Here is an 18,595-nt window from a genome sequence, read left to right on the forward strand (position 1 = left end):
CTGCGCTTAGGGCCATAAAATATGCCCGGTTATGACCCGTCACAAGGCGAGCAAGGAGGCCGAAGAGCAGAGGGTATCCCGATATTACAGACTCGAATCACATTCCTACTCTCGGTATACCTATGGCATCTATCAGTTCCCAAAATGGCGTTCAGAATACCATTTGCGCAGGACTTCTGGAATGAATACCTAACTGGTCGGGAAAACACAATACCTACTCTACCTGTTGTGACGGATGTCTCTGATCGAGTCGTTCGAGTCTTGGGCGGCAATGCTGGGCCAATGCGGCTTCAAGGAACGAACACATATCTTATTGGCACAGGCAGATCCCGTATACTGATTGATACGGGCCAGGTACGCTATATGCTCTTTCAGTTCAAACGGAGTGCATTTGCTGATTAACCAGGGCATGCCTTCTTGGATTCGTGATATTACCCGCGTCCTGGAGGAGCGAGATATAGAAGTTTCCCATGTCCTCCTAACACATTGGCACGGCGACCATACGGGGGGAGTATCCGATCTCATAGACTGGAATCGAGATATGTCCTCGCGCATCTATAAGAATCGACCTGACACCGGACAGAAGAACATCCTCGACGGTCAGATTTTCCGCGTTGAAGGCGCCACGCTCCGAGCCGTCCACACCCCGGGGCATGCAGCCGACCATATGTGTTTCTTGATGGAGGAAGAGAACGCTCTCTTTACAGGCGATAATGTGCTCGGTCATGGATATTCAGTCGTGGAGGACTTGGGACAATACATGGCAAGCATGCAACAGATGGCAGACCTGCGTTGTCCGCTAGGATACCCGGCGCACGGGGCAGTGATTGACGACCTCCCGGATAAGATGCGAGAGTATATCAAGCACAGACAGTTTCGCGTCGAACAAATCTACTCGATACTAGATGAAAGCAGGATGATTATGCAAGGACGAGGCAAGGGTGGCATGACGCTGCATGAGATCATATTTGCTATGTATGGAGAAGTTACGGATGAGGTCGAGAAGGCTCTCGCACCCTTCTTGCTCCAGGTCTTGTGGAAACTGGCTGAAGACGGGTTGATCGGCTTTGAGCCGGGGGTTGCTTCGAAACGGAGGTGGTTTATCAGTGCGCGACAACGGAATTGATAGATAGCTGTGCTGTTAGATTATACTAGTCTGCAATCTCATAAGTAATTATATTACAAGCTACAAAGACCTAAGCAGTCTTCTGCGCCAACTTCTGCTTCTCAGCAATCTCAACCCATTCACTGATGGGTCGATGCAGCTGGTAGAACCTCTGCTTGGACCGTCGCACAGCTTCAACACAGCGCCTCCAAGCCTTATCGTAATAAGCACTCGCAGCTTCCCGCACATCTTCTTTCCTCCCAACAACCTCCACCAACCTGCCCGCCAACTCAATCCCATCAACAAGCGCATGATTCCCTCCTTCGCCTCCAAAAATTGGCATCGCATGCCACGAATCTCCAACAAAGACGACGTTCTTGTCAAGACAACTATCCAAATCCTTCCTCTCAACTGAAACACACCTCACAAGCCAATTGAACACCCTATGTCTCCTCATCGCGTCCCCATTGATGAATAGCGACCATGGCTCGCCCAATCTTCGACTATTGATTTCCTCGATCAGTGCGTCCGGTATAACTTTTGCTTCTTCTGAGGTGATATTTGGGTTGAAGAGCGGATCGTTCTCGATGCTAGGCCGCGAGTACGTCCAGTCCATGTGCACTGTGTCATTGGTGATGTTGCAGACTGTTATAGGCGTGTTAAACCCGTCGCCTACGCCCGCGACAATCGTGCTCTCACCGCTGTGCGGACGGATGATACTTTCATACTCTTCACGACTGAGGCGGAAGTCCCCGTGGTAAACGAGGACAGGCAGGATCTCGGGCATCACGGAAGGTAGCAAGATCGAACGCACAGCTGAGTGGACTCCATCAGCAGCAACGAGCAGAGACCCTTTATAACTGGCACCGTTGTCGAATGTCGCTATTACCACTCTCTCTCCGTCTTCCTCCTGAAACTTGACGTCCACAAGCCGATGCCCATACCGAACATCAACCTCCTCCTCACCTGCATCCCCGACCCAAGCCCTTAATGCCTCCCTATTCGCTCTCAGGATACTTGGCCTTTCTCTCCCTTCTTTGGGAGGTATCATAATCACCTCCCCGGTCTGATTATTCCGCCAGCTTTGGTCGAGCCAGCCCCATCCACCCGGTAAAGCTCTATCAGGTGCAACACCACGTGTTAGGGAGGAGAGAGGCAGGTTCCCGAGTGACTTTAGTAGAGCATTGAAGCCCCAGTCTCGGAGGGAGATTGCGTAGCCTTGGCCTCTGGACAGGGAGGCTTCGAACGTTATGTTTGGTATACCGGAGTTTGTTAGGAGACGGGCGGTTGTTAGGCCGGAGAGGCCGGCGCCAATTATTAGGATTGGGTACTTGATTGGCATTTTGGTATCCTGGTTGAGGTGTGTTACGGCGCCGTCGGGGTGGTGATGGGCTCAGCGTCCTGGATTGGAAGGGAAAATGAAGCCAGGGTAGGTACTTGAGGTCCATTATCACGAGACAAAACAAATAACTACCTATACCTAGGTACCTAGTAAGTGGTAAAGGGACTAAGACCCGGACGGCAGTTTTGCATATCGGATACTAAGCTAGACGGCAAGGCAAGGTAAGGTAGGATCTGTAGAAGCGCCGTTAAGTATCCGGTACGGCTAGCCCAGGGATCACCCATGGCGAGGTTGCATGCACTTCAATTCGGTCGTGGATATCGGCACTTCTTCCCACAACTAGCGATATCTGGAAGATATACTAGGTAAAGTAGACAGTAGCCGCATCTGACGTATGGCTTTGCAATACCTAGTATAATGGAGCTAGCGGAGGGTATCCTTCACTCCGAGGAAACAGGAGTAAGATTGCTAAGGCCAATGGGGTAAACAACGCTCAGTCCATGTGCCGGTGTGTAATGTGTAACATGTTCGGGGGTGATCGTTTTTATAGAGATTATATGCAGATCGGAGGGTATCATGTAGATAGATAGGTAGGAGGTGAACTGAGGGTTGTAGTTCTAGCATGTTAATGTGAGACTCAATGGTAGTGGCGATGGTGATCGTATTATCGCATCGCCTGTGACGGAACAGACAAACATATCAAAGGCATCAAGTGGTGTACATCTGCCTTCCGATGTTCTATAATCTATAATCTAGGTATCACTCCATAACACCGACACTCCCATTAAACTGCGTCCAGGGCCCCCGCAAGCGCTTCTCATGCAAGCTCCGTCCCCTGCTCGACATCGTAGATCGAGCCTCATTTGCCCAAAGATCTCCGTCCTTCCCATCTGCATCTTGTCCATCATTCAACGCTTCTTCCAAATCCTGATTCAGCAGATTATATACCTTCTGCATCTCTTTCTCTGCCTCATCCGCGCGCTCATTGCCATCGTCCACCTTCTGCTCGACGTACTCCTTCTCATTTGATCCAGCGGCGGAAGACGCAAACGCCCATGCCTCAGTCATATTAAGAATAGCATCTTGTTTCGCGGGGTCAGGCTGGTTTGCAGCTGTGTTTCGGGAATTGAGCGCTGTAGCGGCATGCTTGAAGCGCGGTTGGCGCGCGAGAATAGGGTATTCTGGTAGGAGGTGGCTTTCGTCGCTTAGACGATTGAGCATGCGTAGGGTTGTAGCTTTTTCTTTAGCGAGCATACCCGACAGGTAGAATTTTTGGAGGGCGAGGGAACGATTTGTTTTGGAGACTGGTTGGAGGATGGCGCTAGCGTAGGTGAGGACTTGTAAGGGTTCGATTGAGGGACCCTCCTCTTTAGGAGGTATTTGTAGGCTCGGCGGTCGTGAGGGAGGTTTTGTAGATGCTGTTGAGACGGGTTGGCATGCTCGAGACGCTGCTTCTAGTAATTGCTTGCGAGTATCTGTGTATGCGGCGTATTGTTGTAGGATTCGTACTCGTTGCTCTTCAAGAATGCGAGCGGATTCTTCGATCTCTTCGGCGGGGAGCTCCTCCACTGGGCCTTCGCTGCTCTCACTGCCGACGATCTTCTCCTCAACCCAGTGTACAAGCTCGTTTCGGGTTTGCTGGAGGGCAGCGGCTTTCACTGAGGGTGAAGGTTCCTCCTGGGGTCCTTTAGATGCATTCCTAGCTTTCAGTTCCTCATATAACCGCCTCTCCCGGTTCAACTGTGATTTCGCTAGTATCACGGCCTTTTCCAATTTGTGAACCAGCTCCTCAATATCACTTCCGCCGCTAGTATCCTGGTTTCCATCTTCGAATTCTTCCGGCAATGGTAGCTGGTTCTTGCCCTGCTGGTTCTCGAAATCGTCCGGTCGAGGTGTATCGCGCGTCCGTAACTCATTCAAATAATGTTCGAAGACTTGAAGTTTTGCATGCCGGCGTCGATCGCGAACAAGTCGAAGGTAAGCTTGCAACTCCAGAGAGCTGTCGCTATTTCCAGAACCGCCTACAACAGCTCCATTCGACTCAGTGCGCTCCGCGGCGAGTTTCTCCTCAATCGACTGCTTCTGTCTCCTTGCAGCAACGTTCGCCTGTAACGCCTGTAGATATTCTCTTCTCAGACCTGTCAATTGCGGCGGAATCCGCTTCACGTCCGTCACCGCATTATCTGAGACGCATAACGAGAGGTGCGATTGGGCGTGACAGTCTGGGTGTTCGGAGTCATTGTCTGCGAAGGTGATTTGGTTTCGGAGGTAGGACGTGAGGATTTGGCGGATGCGGAGAGCTTCCTGGCGAGGTTTGATGTAAGGAGCGAGAAGCTTTGCGAAGGGGGGAATGTCGGAGGTGGAGGTGGAACTGAAAGCTGGACAGTCGTTTCGAGACTGCGAAGCCATGAGGGGCGAGGAGAAGGGTTGTGATCTACAATTGAGAGCTCTGGCTAGCTCTGACGCAGGAAACGCTCGGTCTGAAACACAAATATGTTGCGGTTTGTCGTCATCATTCTGGGGATGTTGGATGTTTGTTTGTTGGTTGTAGATCGTGGGGAGCTTATCTGTCACGTGACTGTTTTGTCCTCCTGCAGCAAGAGAGACACACCACATGCACTCTACCACTGCAGTCTCTGATGAGATTCGTGATTACTAGCTGTACCCGGCTCAGTATTTAGTTATGTCTGGAAATGGTCATGAGATTGTTAGTCGACTGCCAATTTTCGAGATTGACCGATCTGCATCTATACATAGACAGTTCAATGCAAGACGATATTCCCAGCATGGAAAGCCATTTCTGAGGCTCGCTTACTCTCGGTGCGCAGAACTGCAAACCAGCAGGAAATATGTCTTGGCTTGCATATAATTATTGATGACAATCACCGCACTCAATAATTCGTCTGGAGCTATTCAAGCTCTGGACATACTGCGAGAATTAGCACCGCTGGCATGAGTATTCCATCAATGAGCTATAATTATAGTCGAGTACTCTCTAGGACACACTAATTTCTCAGCGCTCTTGCCATCCGGGCCTCTGGCCAGAGCTTTTGAGGCTTTTGATGGCGGCCGGACAAAGCCAACCACTAAAATTGCTGACATGTCTCATGCATCCCTTTGTTGATCGATATGCCTGGACTCCGGCATGTTTCTAATCATCAAGGGGTTGACCTGGAGTTTCCTGTCCGACACATCATGGACTCACATCTCTCTTCCCGGCGACCCCTTGAAGATAGATGAAGGCGCCTTTCCCCTTGTCAGAATTGTCACACTCACCCTCCAACTCCATCTCCCTTGTTCCCTGTTCAGAGATCACAACCATCACAATGTCCCCAGAATTCATCGAAGCCCCTCTTACACAGCCCAAAACCCGGCGCCGGGCTGCAACAGATAAGCCTAGATCCTCGAGAGCATCATCACTGTCGTCTCGACCATCGTTAGCAATGAATCCGCCGGCGATCTCAGTGTATCGCAGCGAGGATGCTAAGAACCAGGCTGCTGGAGGTTATGCTCGCGCAAGGGCAACGTCTGGTAAGCTACGACGTCAAGTTCAACTTTAGTTGGGGTTGATCTAACATGAATGCAGGACCTTTACGGCAGCCGAAGCCCCTCTCACCTTCCGACATCCATTCCATCTTAGAGCAGGAACAAGAAGCGATGGTGAGGACCGATAGCTAACCTCTGAAAGCTCTTCTAATGGATTCTATGCTAGGTCAACCGTCTCTCGCGAGAACTGTCCCTCCTCCGTCACCAATCTTCCTCCGTCGCCTCAACAGCCTCGTCTACCTCTACCACCCTAAACGAACCGCTCGATGCATTCCACAGTTCACCCTATATTCCCGGTCCGATATACCCCACAGCTTCGAGACAACATCGCTCCTCGTCAAGCCTAAGTGGCTCATACTTCCCTGTGATTCAAGAATCGAGGAAAAATGGTCGAGGCCGACCGCCATCTATCGTCTCGCCCTCCCAAAGTCTAATATCGATTACATCGCAGCCTCAAGAACGAAGACGGGATGCGTCAGCACATCTCACTCATAGTTCCCGCGTTCCTCGAAGATCTTCACTCTCACAGCAGCGAGTACCGTCGGGGGCTGGACTAGGGCTGGGTAGCTCTCGGTTGGATGACATGACTCCGAGGGGGGATGTGGAGTCTCTTCTGAATGAAAATGAGGAGCTGAGGAGGCGCATACAGGCTCTTGAGCTTGAGCTCAGTGTTAAGAAAACTCAGGAGCGGCCTGGGAAAGAATAGCTGAGTATCATTTGCAGATGTATCAGAATATAGTTCAGGCAATTAGCCACATTCATGGTAAAACTTCCAGAATGGCCCCATATTGCTACCCCGAAAAGCAAGTAGCCATTCGACACGTTGTAGTAGAGCTCCAGTCACTCTTGCAGTATAGCTTTTGAGAATTTTTCGACCTCCACCGCTATCAATCTATTCACCGCGATAGGCGCATTCTTTGTCGTCTGCGCCACAATACCTATACAAGATCGTTGTGGAGCAGCACTGTGTCAAGTTCTGACATGTGAAATTACATACCATGATCTACATGGCACAAGAAGCTAGAAGAGGCTAGAACCTAGGCTACCGCATAAATGCAGAATGCAGCAACCTGACGTTTGTGTATGCTAAATAAAATCACAAGCTAAAGGCCCCACTGTGGCTGAGCCCAACGTCATAGGATGTGGCGTCATGCGTCACCGTTGGATAAATACCCCGCGACTGCTGTTCCTGACCTGTTCATCAGACCACAATCAATTACTCTACGAATCTTTTGTTGCTATCTACTCTGTACATCATCCTCAACTCAGAATCAACTATCATCATGTCCGACCACACCACCGTTCACGTCTCTGGAATCGCCCCTGCCACCTCTGACAAGGAGGTCCAGGACTTCTTCAGCTTCTGGTATGCACTCTCCTGCAGCAGTGGAAGATCAGCTCTTAACAATTATGCAGCGGCAAGATCACTCACATCTCCGTTACTCCCTCATCTGGTGAGGCCAACGCTCCCAAGTCGGCGACCGTGACCTTTGAAAAGGATGCGTAAGTCTACCCCGCACCACCAACTCATGGCGTCATGAAGCGCAATCTAACACTTTCCAGCGCCGCCAAAACTGCCCTTCTCCTCGACCAAACCCAGCTCGGCCCCTCCGTCGTAACAGTTAAGGCTGCCCAGAGCCTCGACGACATTGCCGGCTCCCAAACCGCCTCCGCCGCAGACGCCAAGGACGAGAACCACCATGACCTCGAGCAGGAGGACAAGCCCCGCTCGCGTATCTTGGCCGAGTATCTCGCCGATGGCTACACCATCTCCGATCAAGCTCTGCAACGCGCCATTGCCATTGACCAGAAGCACGGCTTCTCATCCCGCTTCACCAGCGTCCTTAGCAACTTCGACAAGAAGACCGGCGCTACAGACCGCGCTAAGGGCCTTGACGAGAGCTACAAGATCAGTGAAAAGGCCGCTACGGGCTGGCGCGGACTGCACAGCTACTTCGAGAAGGCCCTCGGCACACCCTCCGGCCAGAAGCTGCGCCAGTTCTACTCCCAGACCAACAAGCAGGTCCAGGATATCCACAGTGAGGCGCGCAGACTTGCGGACTTGAAGGGCGGTAAGAACACGGAGAGCAGCGAGAAGAAGGAGGGTCAGGGTGAACCTGCCACTGCTGTCGCTGCCGCTCAGACTCCTGCTACTGGTGCCCCTGCTGCCCCTGCTCCTGGTGTCGTTCCTGACCAGGCTGCTCCCGCTACCGGTGAGAAGGCTTAAGCCTGATCTCAAGATACCCAACATTGTATCTGAAAAAACTGTATCCTGATGACTGGCTATGTTACGTTCTTATGACCACGACTGTGTTTCTAGCATGATGTCATTCTGTTTTCTTCCTGTGGATAAATTCCCTTAGCTGTCTGGGACAGAAGCTTTACAAATTGATGATAATTTGAGCCAACTCTTTTTGAGTGTACACTTGACAGTAGCTGTAGATTTCTTTTATCAATCCCAGAGATGTGGATGTCTCAACTTTCGGTACTCATGTTGCAGCAATGGAAGAGTCCAACCCAGCTGTCCAACCCAGAGCGCCTACTGGGCGCAACCTTCCAGGAATCCTTCCAACCACAACCTTCTTCTTTCCAACCCGAGCGGTATGTAGATACTAAACCTTCACCAACTCTTGAATCAAGATCAAGCTTACTATGTATTCGACAATTAACTTCTTACAAAGAAACTCCGGCCATTTATATTTCAATTTCATGTTATCATAACCATATCAAGCCATCCAGGGCTAAGTAGAATACACAATCATTCAATCCAGTTCACTTCATCCCCAGGGACTTAGTTCCCCGTCCCCTTCCTAAACTTCGCCTCCTCGAGCTCCTCAAGCGGGTGCTTGGGGTTACTGCTCAGCCCCGCAGTCTGCTGGTCCTGCGATTGCTGCGCGTTGGCCTGCTTGTGGGCGTCGTCGGAGGGGCCGCGGCCGGCAGCGGGCGGGCTGTTCTCTTGTGCGCCGGTTTGGCGCTCGGGGGGTGGAGATTGGCGGCCGGGGTAGGGGGCGGACATTTTGGTTGCTTTTTTTAGTGGGTGGTTGTGGTTTTAGAGGTAGGTGGAAGAGGATCTGTGATATGGGTTAGAGGGTTGTTTTGTGCCAGGTAAGTCGGGAAAAAAGATGGTGAGAGCGTACCTTGATGGTAGATTAATGTGGTAAAGAATTGGTATAGATCGAACTACTCAAGTCAAGCAAGGGAACAGCAAGCTTTATAGCTCTGTCTCCGGCATCGAGGCACGTCTTTGGCCTTCGCTGTTGCGGTCATTATGACGTTGCGGGTCTGAGCTCTCGTCCATGATGTTTTGCTCCACCAGGTGCAATTCCACCTTCCTGGGCTATAGTACTCCGGAAACTGTACTCCGAGAGCACGCATTAAGACTAGTCTAGTTGATTATCGAAGGGCAGGAGTAACTTGTTGAAGTGTGCTTAAGCTAGTTGGTGATGCTCAACTATAGGTCACGTGATAATCTGACATCAACTGTCCGGTACACAGATGCCCGGCTTGACAAACCCGTTCGAAGCTCGCGTATCGCAAGGCATTTAAAGATCAGAGTAAATCGTTTATGCTTTGCTCATGCAAGGATAAGTATAGGAAGGAAGCGATTCATTATTAACTCGGAATCGGGAATTGGGAGTTGGGGGTGAAGCGTGCGTAGGCGGATGGATAAGGTGTGATCAGCGATAATAATGCGTGGGGGACTTTTAACAACGGAAGACAGCTCAGTTGACATGATAAGACAAAATTCGTTACCAATAACATATGCAAAAGGGGCCAATACTGTCACTGTCATTCATGAGCGGGTAAGGAAAGACAAAAGGAAACGTAGAAAAGGAGGTAAGAATAATAGGAAAAAGAAATCTGGCGACAGAACGTTCTAAGTACGTAGGTAAACCCTGAGAAGAAGGAACAACAAGCATAGGTCACGTTATCGACAGAGCCAGAGCCAGAGCCAGAAGCTGCCGCGGCGATGGTCGCACCTAACACTTATTAGTGCCGGTGACGAGACCATAGGAAACTGAACAGGTGTGTCCAATCCAACCAACCAAAAAGCGAGACTCCGAACCGACATTGCATCTTTTATATCATAGACTATAATTGTGTCTGCGTCTGGAGTCATCAAGCCATCAAGACGTGATTGAGCGACTCGTAAGTCGATGTCTCATGTCTCATCAATTGACTACCAGGGCATTCATTCATCAATGCCAGAACACGGCGGAATCTATTGATTTCCGTTGGCTTGGAGGGCAGCCTGTTCGGCGGCTTGGTTGCTGGCGGCGGCCAGGGCCTTAGCATCGGCTTCGTGGAACACGGATTCGATGATCTTCTTCTCTTCCTCGTTTAGAATGTTCGTTAGGTTGTCGTAGAGTTGTGGTTGTTCTTGTTGCAGGTCTGTTACTTGTTAGTTCAGACTCAAGACCAGCAAGGGCAGGAATTACGTACTCAGGAACACTTGCTTGAAAAGCCCGTAGGGCTCGACCTTGTCCAAAGGAGTCTCGAGTAAGCTCTCCTCATCAAGCTCGTCATCATCATCATCAGCGAAAGAGCTGAACTTCTGGGCCTGGAGCTAATTAATTTTGGACTAGGAAAACAGGGTTCAATTGACTAACCTCCTTGTTCAAGAAGTCAAGGTAAGCGGCACTCTCGTCAGGGATGTCGCCCTCGGGGCCGACCTCGGCCTCGTCACCCTCCGTCCACTCGACCTCACCGTCCCAGTCGTTGCCCTCATCATCTTCATCCTCATCCTCGTACTGGAAGTCGGACTCCTTCGTGGCGTCTTCCCGGTCTATAAATAATTAGCAACTTGTCAAGTTAAAAGACAGCAGTATACATACTCCTAACAGCAGCAGGCAATGTGTGGAAGAGCCTGGTCACTCCCTGCAACAACCTAGGCCAGCCCTGTTGAACGCTAGTGGGAACATCGGCAGGGTTGAGGGTAAGGAGCGAAGTGATAGCAACAATAGACAGCGTCTTATCGTGGACGCGCTTGAAGCCATCAATGCTAGAGAACCAAGCGCTGAAGAACTTGTTCGTCCAGCCCTTGGACTCGAGAACCTGCAGACTGAGAACAGGGTTGTAGTAGATGGCGTTGATGACCATCTCCATCAGGTGGAGACGGTAGGACTTCGTTCGGGCTTCGCCAGCGTCGATGACGCGCATAGCAAGCTCAATGAAGACGGGAATGTACTGGTCGACACAGCCGCGCAGGTTGAGCATGATGGTTTCGGCGAGCTTGCATCCGCAAATCCTGTCGACACCGCCAACCTTCTCGTCACGGAAGATGTCCTGAACCATGCCGACAACAGCGCCAAGGTAGGCCGGGTTCTGGACCATTGTCTGGGAGCCGTAGGCAACGTAGTTGTCGAGCGCGGGGAGCATGTCTTCGAGGTACAACTCAGCGCCAGCCTTGAAGGTCTTGTGGATGAGCTCAAAGGCTTGCCACATTGTCGGGGAGATGGACTTTGAGGCAAATGTGCAGCTGTCGATGATCTCGAAGACCTCGTTGTAGAGATCGTAAAGCTTGTTTTCGAGGGTGATGCTGATGACGGGCATGAGGATGGTTTCGAGGTGGAGGAGAACATCGGGCGTGCTTTCGAGTGTGAGGATTAATGTGCCAATTGTTTGCAAAACACCGAGAGCCGTAATGCTCTTGTCGTCCAAGAAGTCGCCGTATGTGTCCTCCTCGTCCTTGGCAGCGTTGCGCTCCAGAAGCTCACCAACAATACGCATGTAGGTATCGCGCAGCTGCTCACTCAGAGCAACAGCGAAAGGCGTCAACTCGGCGGAGAAGACCTCGACAAAGTCCTCCATGACGTTGGCCAGAGCATCAACATCGACCTCGTTGGCGAGCTTGAGAAGTTGCTGCATGATCTGAGGAATGTTCTGCTGCATGGAGGTGCGAATGACATCGTGACGAATGAGAGGCTGGAGAGCGAGAGCGGCCTCAACACGGACAGGAAGCTCAGAGTCCGTCATGGACTCGAGGATATTCCGGTAGATGATCATCAGGTTGTTGGGGTCCTGGAAGTCGAGCTGCTCGAATTTCTCCAGGGTGTCGCACGCACGCGCGCGAAGGAATCCGTGGGGGCTGCGGAACTCGGGGAAGACGTGGCGAACGAAGAAGTACTCGACCTGGTCGGCGATAGGGCTCTTCTTGCCCAGAATCACGGAGGCCAGAGATCCAATCATACGCAGAGCACCCTCCTTCTCCCTGGGCAGCTTCTGGTCATCCGGAGCGGCCTCGTACTTGCTAACGACGCCGTTGACAAAGGTAAGGATCGAGAAGGTCTGCTTCTTGCGGTTCTTGGTCAGGGTAACCAGGAAATTCGTAGCGGCGACATCAGGCGCCGACACCTCCTCGTAGTAGTTGAGCTTTCGGTGAAGATACTCGGATGGGTCCGTCTCGAACAGCTCAATGTCCTCGTCGCTCTGGCATAGAATAGGGAAAACGAAATGGGCGATCAGGTTTTCCATGTGCGGCTTCAGGTGATCCCACATCGACTTGGGCTTAACGCATTCCTCGAAGAAGATCAAACTATAGGAAAGAGCAGGGTTGCTCAGCCATTGGCCCTTAGAGACGTATTTGTCGATCTCCTGCAGGTAACCCTTGAGAATCTCCGGTGCGAATGTGGAGATGAATGCCTTGGCATATCCAGTGTAATCCGGTGTACTCGTTTTTGACATGGTCGTGGGGTTGCCGTATCTGATAAAGAGACGGTTGAGGTTGGCGTACGCCCACTTCTTGCACTTCCACCAGTGAGCAAGCTCTCTTTCCTCCTTGGACTCCATCATCGAGTTCGCTGGGGCCTGCTTCGCGATGATTCTGAGGAACAGAGTACACCAGTCGACTGTCGCCTGGTGCGATTGAAGGTGCGGTGAAAGCTCGAAGTAAATCGCGTGCTTGTATGACTTTACTACAATGCGGAGCATCTCCGCCGCCTCCAAGCTCTCCTCATCCACGAGCTTCGATCCGATATTAAGCAACTGCGGGAACGAGTGCTCGATGATCTTGTCGAATTCCTCCCGCTTCTCGCCACCCTTGAACCGATATACGCGGCAAATAGCGAGCAAGCACTGAAGACCAGCATATACCGAGCCCGCATCATTCGTGCCGAGCAGTTGCATGGTAATATCCAAGAACCCGGGCCAGTGTTCGGGGAAGTCATGTTGGAGGATTTTCTGAAGGAGGGGGACGAGCTGGGCGCGAACGTTCGGGGGCGTAGAAACAAGGGCGGGGATAAGTCTCTCGCGGAAACCAGGTTTCTCGTCCTCGGGGATAGGTGTGCGCAGAGGGCTGTCCTCAAGGGTCGACCAGCCCCGGTTGATTCGGTTCTTCAGATAAACACCCGCTGTTGATTGTACCGCCTGGTTAGTAAAGCCGAAATCCTACTGGCCCGGAACGCAGTCCCTGACGACCGCAACGCCGCATGCCCTAGCTCGCACGGAAACACATCGAACAAAACATACCCGACAGCTGAACGGCATTAACCTGCTCCCCCTGCAGGATATCCAGCAGAGCATTTATGAAACCCGGTTGCGTCTCGGCCTGGATAGAGACAAAAGAACCAGTCAGCAACCACGTCCCTCAACCTAGAATAGGATGCTCCGCCCAGCACATACATATTTCAAATCAATCTCCGCCTGTCGTCGAATATCGGCATTGGCATCTAGTGTAGACTGGATGCGGTTCCGCAGAGCTGCAACATCCATCTCGCTCCTCCAGCAACGGATCCCCCTAGCTGCAAAGTCGGAACTCGTAAATAAGAAAAAGAAACGAAGACAACAAAGGACCCCTTATCAGAGCGGGGGGAAGAGAGGAGATGAAGAGGGGAAGAAGGACCAGATAATGAGGGAGGATCAATAAGGAGGCACTTTTGGATTTCTTTCTTTCTCGTGGATTTTCAGGCGGTGTTGGCCCCGCGCCTAGGGCAGCCAATCAGACCGCCTGCTGCCCCGCGCGGTAAGAGAATTTTCCTCGTGGTTTAGCTGTAACCAGGGTTTACTCGGTCAGTTATTTGCTTTGGGAAAGAAGAATAATGTATTTAATTCTTAGTGTAAAGTATATGTTCCTATTCCTTGGCTGGAACTGCAGAACAGCACTGTTGTTGTGCTGACTCCTGTATTTGCAATCACGAATTCGTCTGGCAGAAAAAAAAAATAAAGACAGGCCGTTGCCCACGTGGTTCTCAAAGCCACCCGTCCGAGACAAGACCCAGCTGGAGTACATACATATAGTAGTTAGTTCTCTATCTAATCATAGCCTACATATACAATGACGCTGCGAAAATCACGTCGCGCTTGATCTTCTCCTGTGCCTCCTGCATCTTCGCATAAAGCATTGGATCACCAACCAGCTTGGCCGCATTCTTCACCTCGCGGCAGGTCTCGTCAAGCCGGGTAATTGTCCTTACAATGGTTCCCTCCATAACGTCCGTGAGGTCCGTGATCCGGTTAAATGACATTCCCTTGGCCCACTCGTAAACTACCTCGGCAAGTCCGAATCGGGGCTGGCTGGCAAAGTCGTTGATATCTTCGGTGGACTGCAGCACCTGGTGCTGAATTTGCACGTCGTTCACCTTTTCTGAAATCTTGACGATGGCTTCCTTGCCCTTCTCCAGGCGAGGTGTCAGCGTCGGGACGTTTTCGGTCTTCTCTTGGAAGACGAAGGCGGATAGCAGCGCGACTATCTCATCTGGCTCGTACTCGGCGAGGACGTTCTCCAAGATCAGCTCTGTCAAAACGAGCTCGTCGGCGGAATGGATCTCGCAGGCCACCTTTCCTTTCAGCTGCACACGAGACTGCTCGTCGACAAAACCAAGATCCTTCAATACCTGGATACGCTGCTCGTAATCAGGTAGGAGCTGCAAGTTTTGATCCGACATAAGTTGCTTCAGCTGCGAGATGTTCTCTTTGATCTGCCACTCATCGCGTTGCATCTCAAAGTGTTTCAAGAAATCAGGACACTTCAATGAGTCGCACGCCTGGGCAATGCTCGCTTGCTCGCGTCGCTTATCAAGAATGTCCCGCAAATGGAGCTCCTTGATCCGGCTCCAGTCCAACTCATCCCAAGTTGACGAAGTCCATGAGCGGCACAACTTGGTCAACTCTTTCTCTGCAAACTTCATTGCCTCTTTCTTGATGTTAAGATACCAGGTCGGGCCAGATATCTTGACCATTGTATTCGTAACGCACTCGATATCCGTGAGCGGGATCTTGAAGACTTTCAGAGTCATTTCATTGACACGACCAGGCAGCGGGTTCAGGAATCCCCTGAAAGCAGGGAGGAACGGCAAAATGTCGCTTGGATGACGCTTGGTGCTCAATTTTCCGATTTCGAGGACATGGATGATTGGGTTAGCGCCTCCTCCAACGTCTTTTGTTATGACACCTGCGGTTCGGTATCCATCCTGCGGGGTGGTTAGCTTAATTTACACTTAGCAGTGAGCATATATGACTGCCAGCTTACCTTTCGATACACGACCAATCTCTTAGGCATCAGAAGACGCTTCCCAACAGGCGATGAAAGAAGGTTGAGATGTAACTCGGCCGTCAATCTTTCGTACTCAATCGCTGCATCATGGCAGGTAGCAATGTCAACGTCGCAAACCTCACAGGGTTCGCGCTTGATCTTCTCCAAACTAGCTTCGGAGATCTGTACCTGCTTTTCATGCTCCGGTAGCAAAGCCTGCGTAGCATTCTCACTGAAACTCCTCTTGATCATTTCTTCTATCTTCAGGGCTTCCACACGTAGCAGGTTCAGAATCATGTTGTATGTAAGCCTGAATTGGGACCGGAGTTTCGTGGGATCACCCAGAATCATCTTTCTCAGTGAGCCGGCAGGAGGCGCTTCGTCCTTGCCCGAGTTGACAATGATCACGTAGCCCACATTGTCGAGACCTCTTCGACCAGCACGTCCGGCCATTTGAGTGTACTCACCGGGAAGTAGGTCTCTGAATCCTTTGCCATCATGCTTGCGGAATCCAGAAAAGACGACTGTACGAGTGGGCAAGTTCAGACCCATAGCAAATGTTTCCGTGGCAAACAGGACCTTGACTAGAGTCTTCGCGAACAAAATCTCAACGATTTCCTTCATGATAGGGAGCAGACCACCATGGTGGACAGCAATACCTCGACCAAGCAGTTCGCGAAGCCGAAGAATCTGCGGCAAAGTTCTATCCTCCGCTTTCAATCGAGTAAGGGACTTTTCAATCGTCATGTGAATAAGACTCTTTTCGGATGCTGTGCAGAAGTCCTGGTTGGACAGCGAGTCGGCGTTTTGTTCACATCGCTTCTTCGAGAAGACGAAGATACAAGCCGGCAGCAAATTCTCCTTGCGCAGATGTTGGACAACCTGAACCCAGACGGTCTTGTCCTGTTGCGCACTTGTACGTCCGCCACCTCGTCCGGTACGAGCAATGTTTCCTGTTCCTCTGTTTGCTGGCTGGCCTCTGCCTCGTTGCGGAGCTCCGCGCTGCGCGCCTCCTCTCTGTCCACCCCTAGCAGGAGCTTGTCCTCGTCCTCGCCCTTGAGGTCCGCCTCGGCTTGCTTGAGATTGTGCTTGAGCCTCGGCTGCCTTTTGAGCTTTGATCTTATCCTTGCCGGAAACAATATCGTCTGCTTGTTTCCAGCCGGTCTCAAGGAACCGCTTGTTGGAGTCGACGATCTTGAACTTGTCCTTTCCGGCCCATAGGTAATGCTCAAGGGGCACGGGTCGCTTGGCCGTGGAGATAACGTAGATATCCTTCTTCTTTGTCCGGCCAACCCAAGAGGCGAATTCTTGCGTATTCGGCACCGTAGCAGAAAGAAGGATCAAAGTGACATGCTCGGGAAGCATAATAATAACCTCTTCCCATACAACACCACGCTCAAGGTCATTCACATAATGAACCTCATCGAAGATCACGAATTCCACATCTCGAATGAGATCGGCCCCACGGTAAAGCATACTCCGTAAAATTTCGGTAGTCATGATCAGACAGCTTGCTTCAGGGTTGATCTGTACATCACCGGTCAAAATACCGACATCGTCGAATTCATTCTTGAAGTCGCGGAATTTCTGGTTACTCAGGGCTTTGATCGGCGAGGTATAGATGGCCTTTGTCATGTGCTTGGCGGCCAGAGCTATAGCATATTCCGCAACCACCGTTTTACCAGCTGATGTGTGAGCGGCCACGAAGACTGAATCGCCACCTTCGAGATGGTAAACAGCTTCCTTCTGGAATGTATCCAGCTCGAATGGCCATTCGCGAGCCATATCTGGCACCAGTTCGTGGAAATTCGTAATCTCTTTGTTGACATCCACAACGTGTGCCCACTCCTTACCGCCCTTTCGCTGAACAGCAGATAGAAGAGGAGCGCGAGGTTCGAGAGATGGGAACTCAACAGGGAGTAACGAGTCAATGTCTTCTTCCTCCTCATCCTCATCACTCGACTCTTCATCGTCGATCTTCACACCACCCTCCAAATCAGATGCAGCATCATCTTGCTGAGGGGTGACATTACTCTCCTCTTCTTGTAGAGTGTTCTCAACCTCTTCATCCTCCTCCTTCGCTTCCTTGGACTTTGCCTCTTCAAACTTCAAACCACGCGAGAATCCAGGCGCCACCTCCAACAGACATCCCTCGGTTCCAAAGTTAATAATCCGATCCAAGCCGCCTTTGTTATGAGCAGCTCCAGGAGCCCCTCCAACCTGCAGATCCTCCATCTCAGCAATCGCCTCAACGCCGTCCAAACCACCAGGAGCAAACGGGAAGAACCCCGCGGCACCTCGAACGAAATCAGCCCTTCCAGCAGGTCGGCGAAGCAAGGATGTCGAGTTCTTCGCGTTCGCACTGTTGGCAGGCACAGTCACTTCATGGTACCCAGTGACACGCCCCTCCAGACCCTCACGATCAAACCGGACAATTGTCCGCGTTTGCGTACCGACGACTTCAAAGAGATCGGTATAGTCCGTTGACACGTCCCATCTCCTGCTGGACCGTTAGCAAGCACATCTCCATTTGGATCACATAACGTCATCGACAAAAACATGGATCATTAGGTACCTCTGCAACCGATTCAACCACTCCGAACTAAATCGCGGCGACGGCGTGAGAAAATCACTTTCGAGATCCTTTTTCAACTCCGCAGCTGAGGGCGGTGCTCGCCGTCTAGGCGCGTTGTTCTGATACGTGCCAGCTTCCTCTTCGGCGATGCGCTCGTCGAAGCTCTTGCCGCTTATCCCCTGCGAGTTCAGGTTGAGCTCGGCGAGAGTGGAAGTAACTGTCTCCATTTTATGGGAGCTTTGGGCTTTTTGATCTCTTTTGTTGGTAGTTCTAAAGGTGGGCAGACGCCTCGCCTCGCCTCGTGGGTTGGTGGCCTGTAACAGGCCACAGACTAAAGCTCGATGAGAAGAAGGCGCGCTTCTGAATGGGCGCAAGAACACAGACACTCAAGCTCTATCCAGTAATGGCCCGAGACTTATTCAAGCGACAGTAAATGATGCTCCTGTTGAAACACACCACCAACGTCGGAAGGGCGGGCGTCTTGGTGGGGGAAGAAACAAGACCTGAGCTTTCCGCTCCGCTGACGTTGTGGCCGTGGCGGGTGCAGTGGAGACCTTC

At 51.4% G+C, this 18,595-nt stretch overlaps 8 protein-coding genes across 8 annotated transcripts; 3 read left to right on the plus strand and 5 right to left on the minus strand.

Moving 5' to 3' along the window:
- Window positions 1-144: 144 nt before the first annotated feature.
- On the plus strand, window positions 145-1,126 carry nscB (metallo-beta-lactamase type thioesterase nscB; the record flags this gene model as incomplete). Its single annotated transcript, XM_073773345.1, has 2 exons — window positions 145-354; window positions 407-1,126. The coding sequence occupies 2 exons, from the start codon at window positions 145-147 to the stop codon at window positions 1,124-1,126; spliced, it is 930 nt and encodes a 309-aa protein (XP_073628599.1).
- Window positions 1,127-1,138: 12 nt separating this feature from the next.
- Window positions 1,139-2,166, minus strand: nscC (FAD-dependent monooxygenase nscC). The gene has a single exon (XM_073768587.1). It carries the CDS (start codon window positions 2,154-2,156, stop codon window positions 1,197-1,199), a length of 960 nt encoding a protein of 319 aa, XP_073628600.1. The 5' UTR covers window positions 2,157-2,166; the 3' UTR covers window positions 1,139-1,196.
- Window positions 2,167-3,013: 847 nt separating this feature from the next.
- BDV14DRAFT_172424 (uncharacterized protein) lies at window positions 3,014-4,979 on the minus strand. The gene has a single exon (XM_073768588.1). It carries the CDS (start codon window positions 4,854-4,856, stop codon window positions 3,207-3,209), a length of 1,650 nt encoding a protein of 549 aa, XP_073628601.1. The 5' UTR covers window positions 4,857-4,979; the 3' UTR covers window positions 3,014-3,206.
- Window position 4,980: 1 nt separating this feature from the next.
- On the plus strand, window positions 4,981-7,017 carry BDV14DRAFT_172426 (uncharacterized protein). Its single transcript, XM_073768589.1, has 3 exons — window positions 4,981-5,978; window positions 6,034-6,107; window positions 6,160-7,017. The coding sequence occupies exons 1-3, from the start codon at window positions 5,684-5,686 to the stop codon at window positions 6,697-6,699; spliced, it is 909 nt and encodes a 302-aa protein (XP_073628602.1). The 5' UTR covers window positions 4,981-5,683; the 3' UTR covers window positions 6,700-7,017.
- A 77-nt stretch (window positions 7,018-7,094) lies between these two features.
- On the plus strand, window positions 7,095-8,339 carry vip1 (putative actin cytoskeleton protein (VIP1)). The gene is made up of 3 exons (XM_073776982.1): window positions 7,095-7,359; window positions 7,410-7,496; window positions 7,557-8,339. The coding sequence occupies exons 1-3, from the start codon at window positions 7,277-7,279 to the stop codon at window positions 8,218-8,220; spliced, it is 834 nt and encodes a 277-aa protein (XP_073628603.1). The 5' UTR covers window positions 7,095-7,276; the 3' UTR covers window positions 8,221-8,339.
- A 361-nt stretch (window positions 8,340-8,700) lies between these two features.
- BDV14DRAFT_199737 (uncharacterized protein) lies at window positions 8,701-9,009 on the minus strand (the record flags this gene model as incomplete). Its single annotated transcript, XM_073773346.1, has 2 exons — window positions 8,701-8,734; window positions 8,810-9,009. 2 exons carry the CDS (start codon window positions 9,007-9,009, stop codon window positions 8,701-8,703), a joined length of 234 nt encoding a protein of 77 aa, XP_073628604.1.
- A 702-nt stretch (window positions 9,010-9,711) lies between these two features.
- On the minus strand, window positions 9,712-10,176 carry BDV14DRAFT_53736 (uncharacterized protein). Its single transcript, XM_073776983.1, has 2 exons — window positions 10,040-10,176; window positions 9,712-9,973 (listed from the first exon to the last, which is right to left on the minus strand). The coding sequence occupies exons 1-2, from the start codon at window positions 10,068-10,070 to the stop codon at window positions 9,783-9,785; spliced, it is 222 nt and encodes a 73-aa protein (XP_073628605.1). The 5' UTR covers window positions 10,071-10,176; the 3' UTR covers window positions 9,712-9,782.
- A 39-nt stretch (window positions 10,177-10,215) lies between these two features.
- Window positions 10,216-18,264, minus strand: BDV14DRAFT_189470 (SKI complex RNA helicase subunit SKI2; the record flags this gene model as incomplete). The annotated part of the gene is made up of 9 exons (XM_073771202.1): window positions 10,216-10,385; window positions 10,437-10,554; window positions 10,604-10,779; window positions 10,829-13,342; window positions 13,461-13,539; window positions 13,614-13,670; window positions 14,405-15,381; window positions 15,426-17,962; window positions 18,038-18,264. The coding sequence occupies 9 exons, from the start codon at window positions 18,262-18,264 to the stop codon at window positions 10,216-10,218; spliced, it is 6,855 nt and encodes a 2,284-aa protein (XP_073628606.1).
- Between the last annotated feature and the right edge of the window lie 331 nt (window positions 18,265-18,595).

Source organism: Aspergillus stella-maris (assembly GCF_047715825.1).
Source record: "Aspergillus stella-maris strain CBS 113639 unplaced genomic scaffold BDV14scaffold_24, whole genome shotgun sequence".
Classification (NCBI taxonomy): domain Eukaryota; kingdom Fungi; phylum Ascomycota; class Eurotiomycetes; order Eurotiales; family Aspergillaceae; genus Aspergillus; species Aspergillus stella-maris.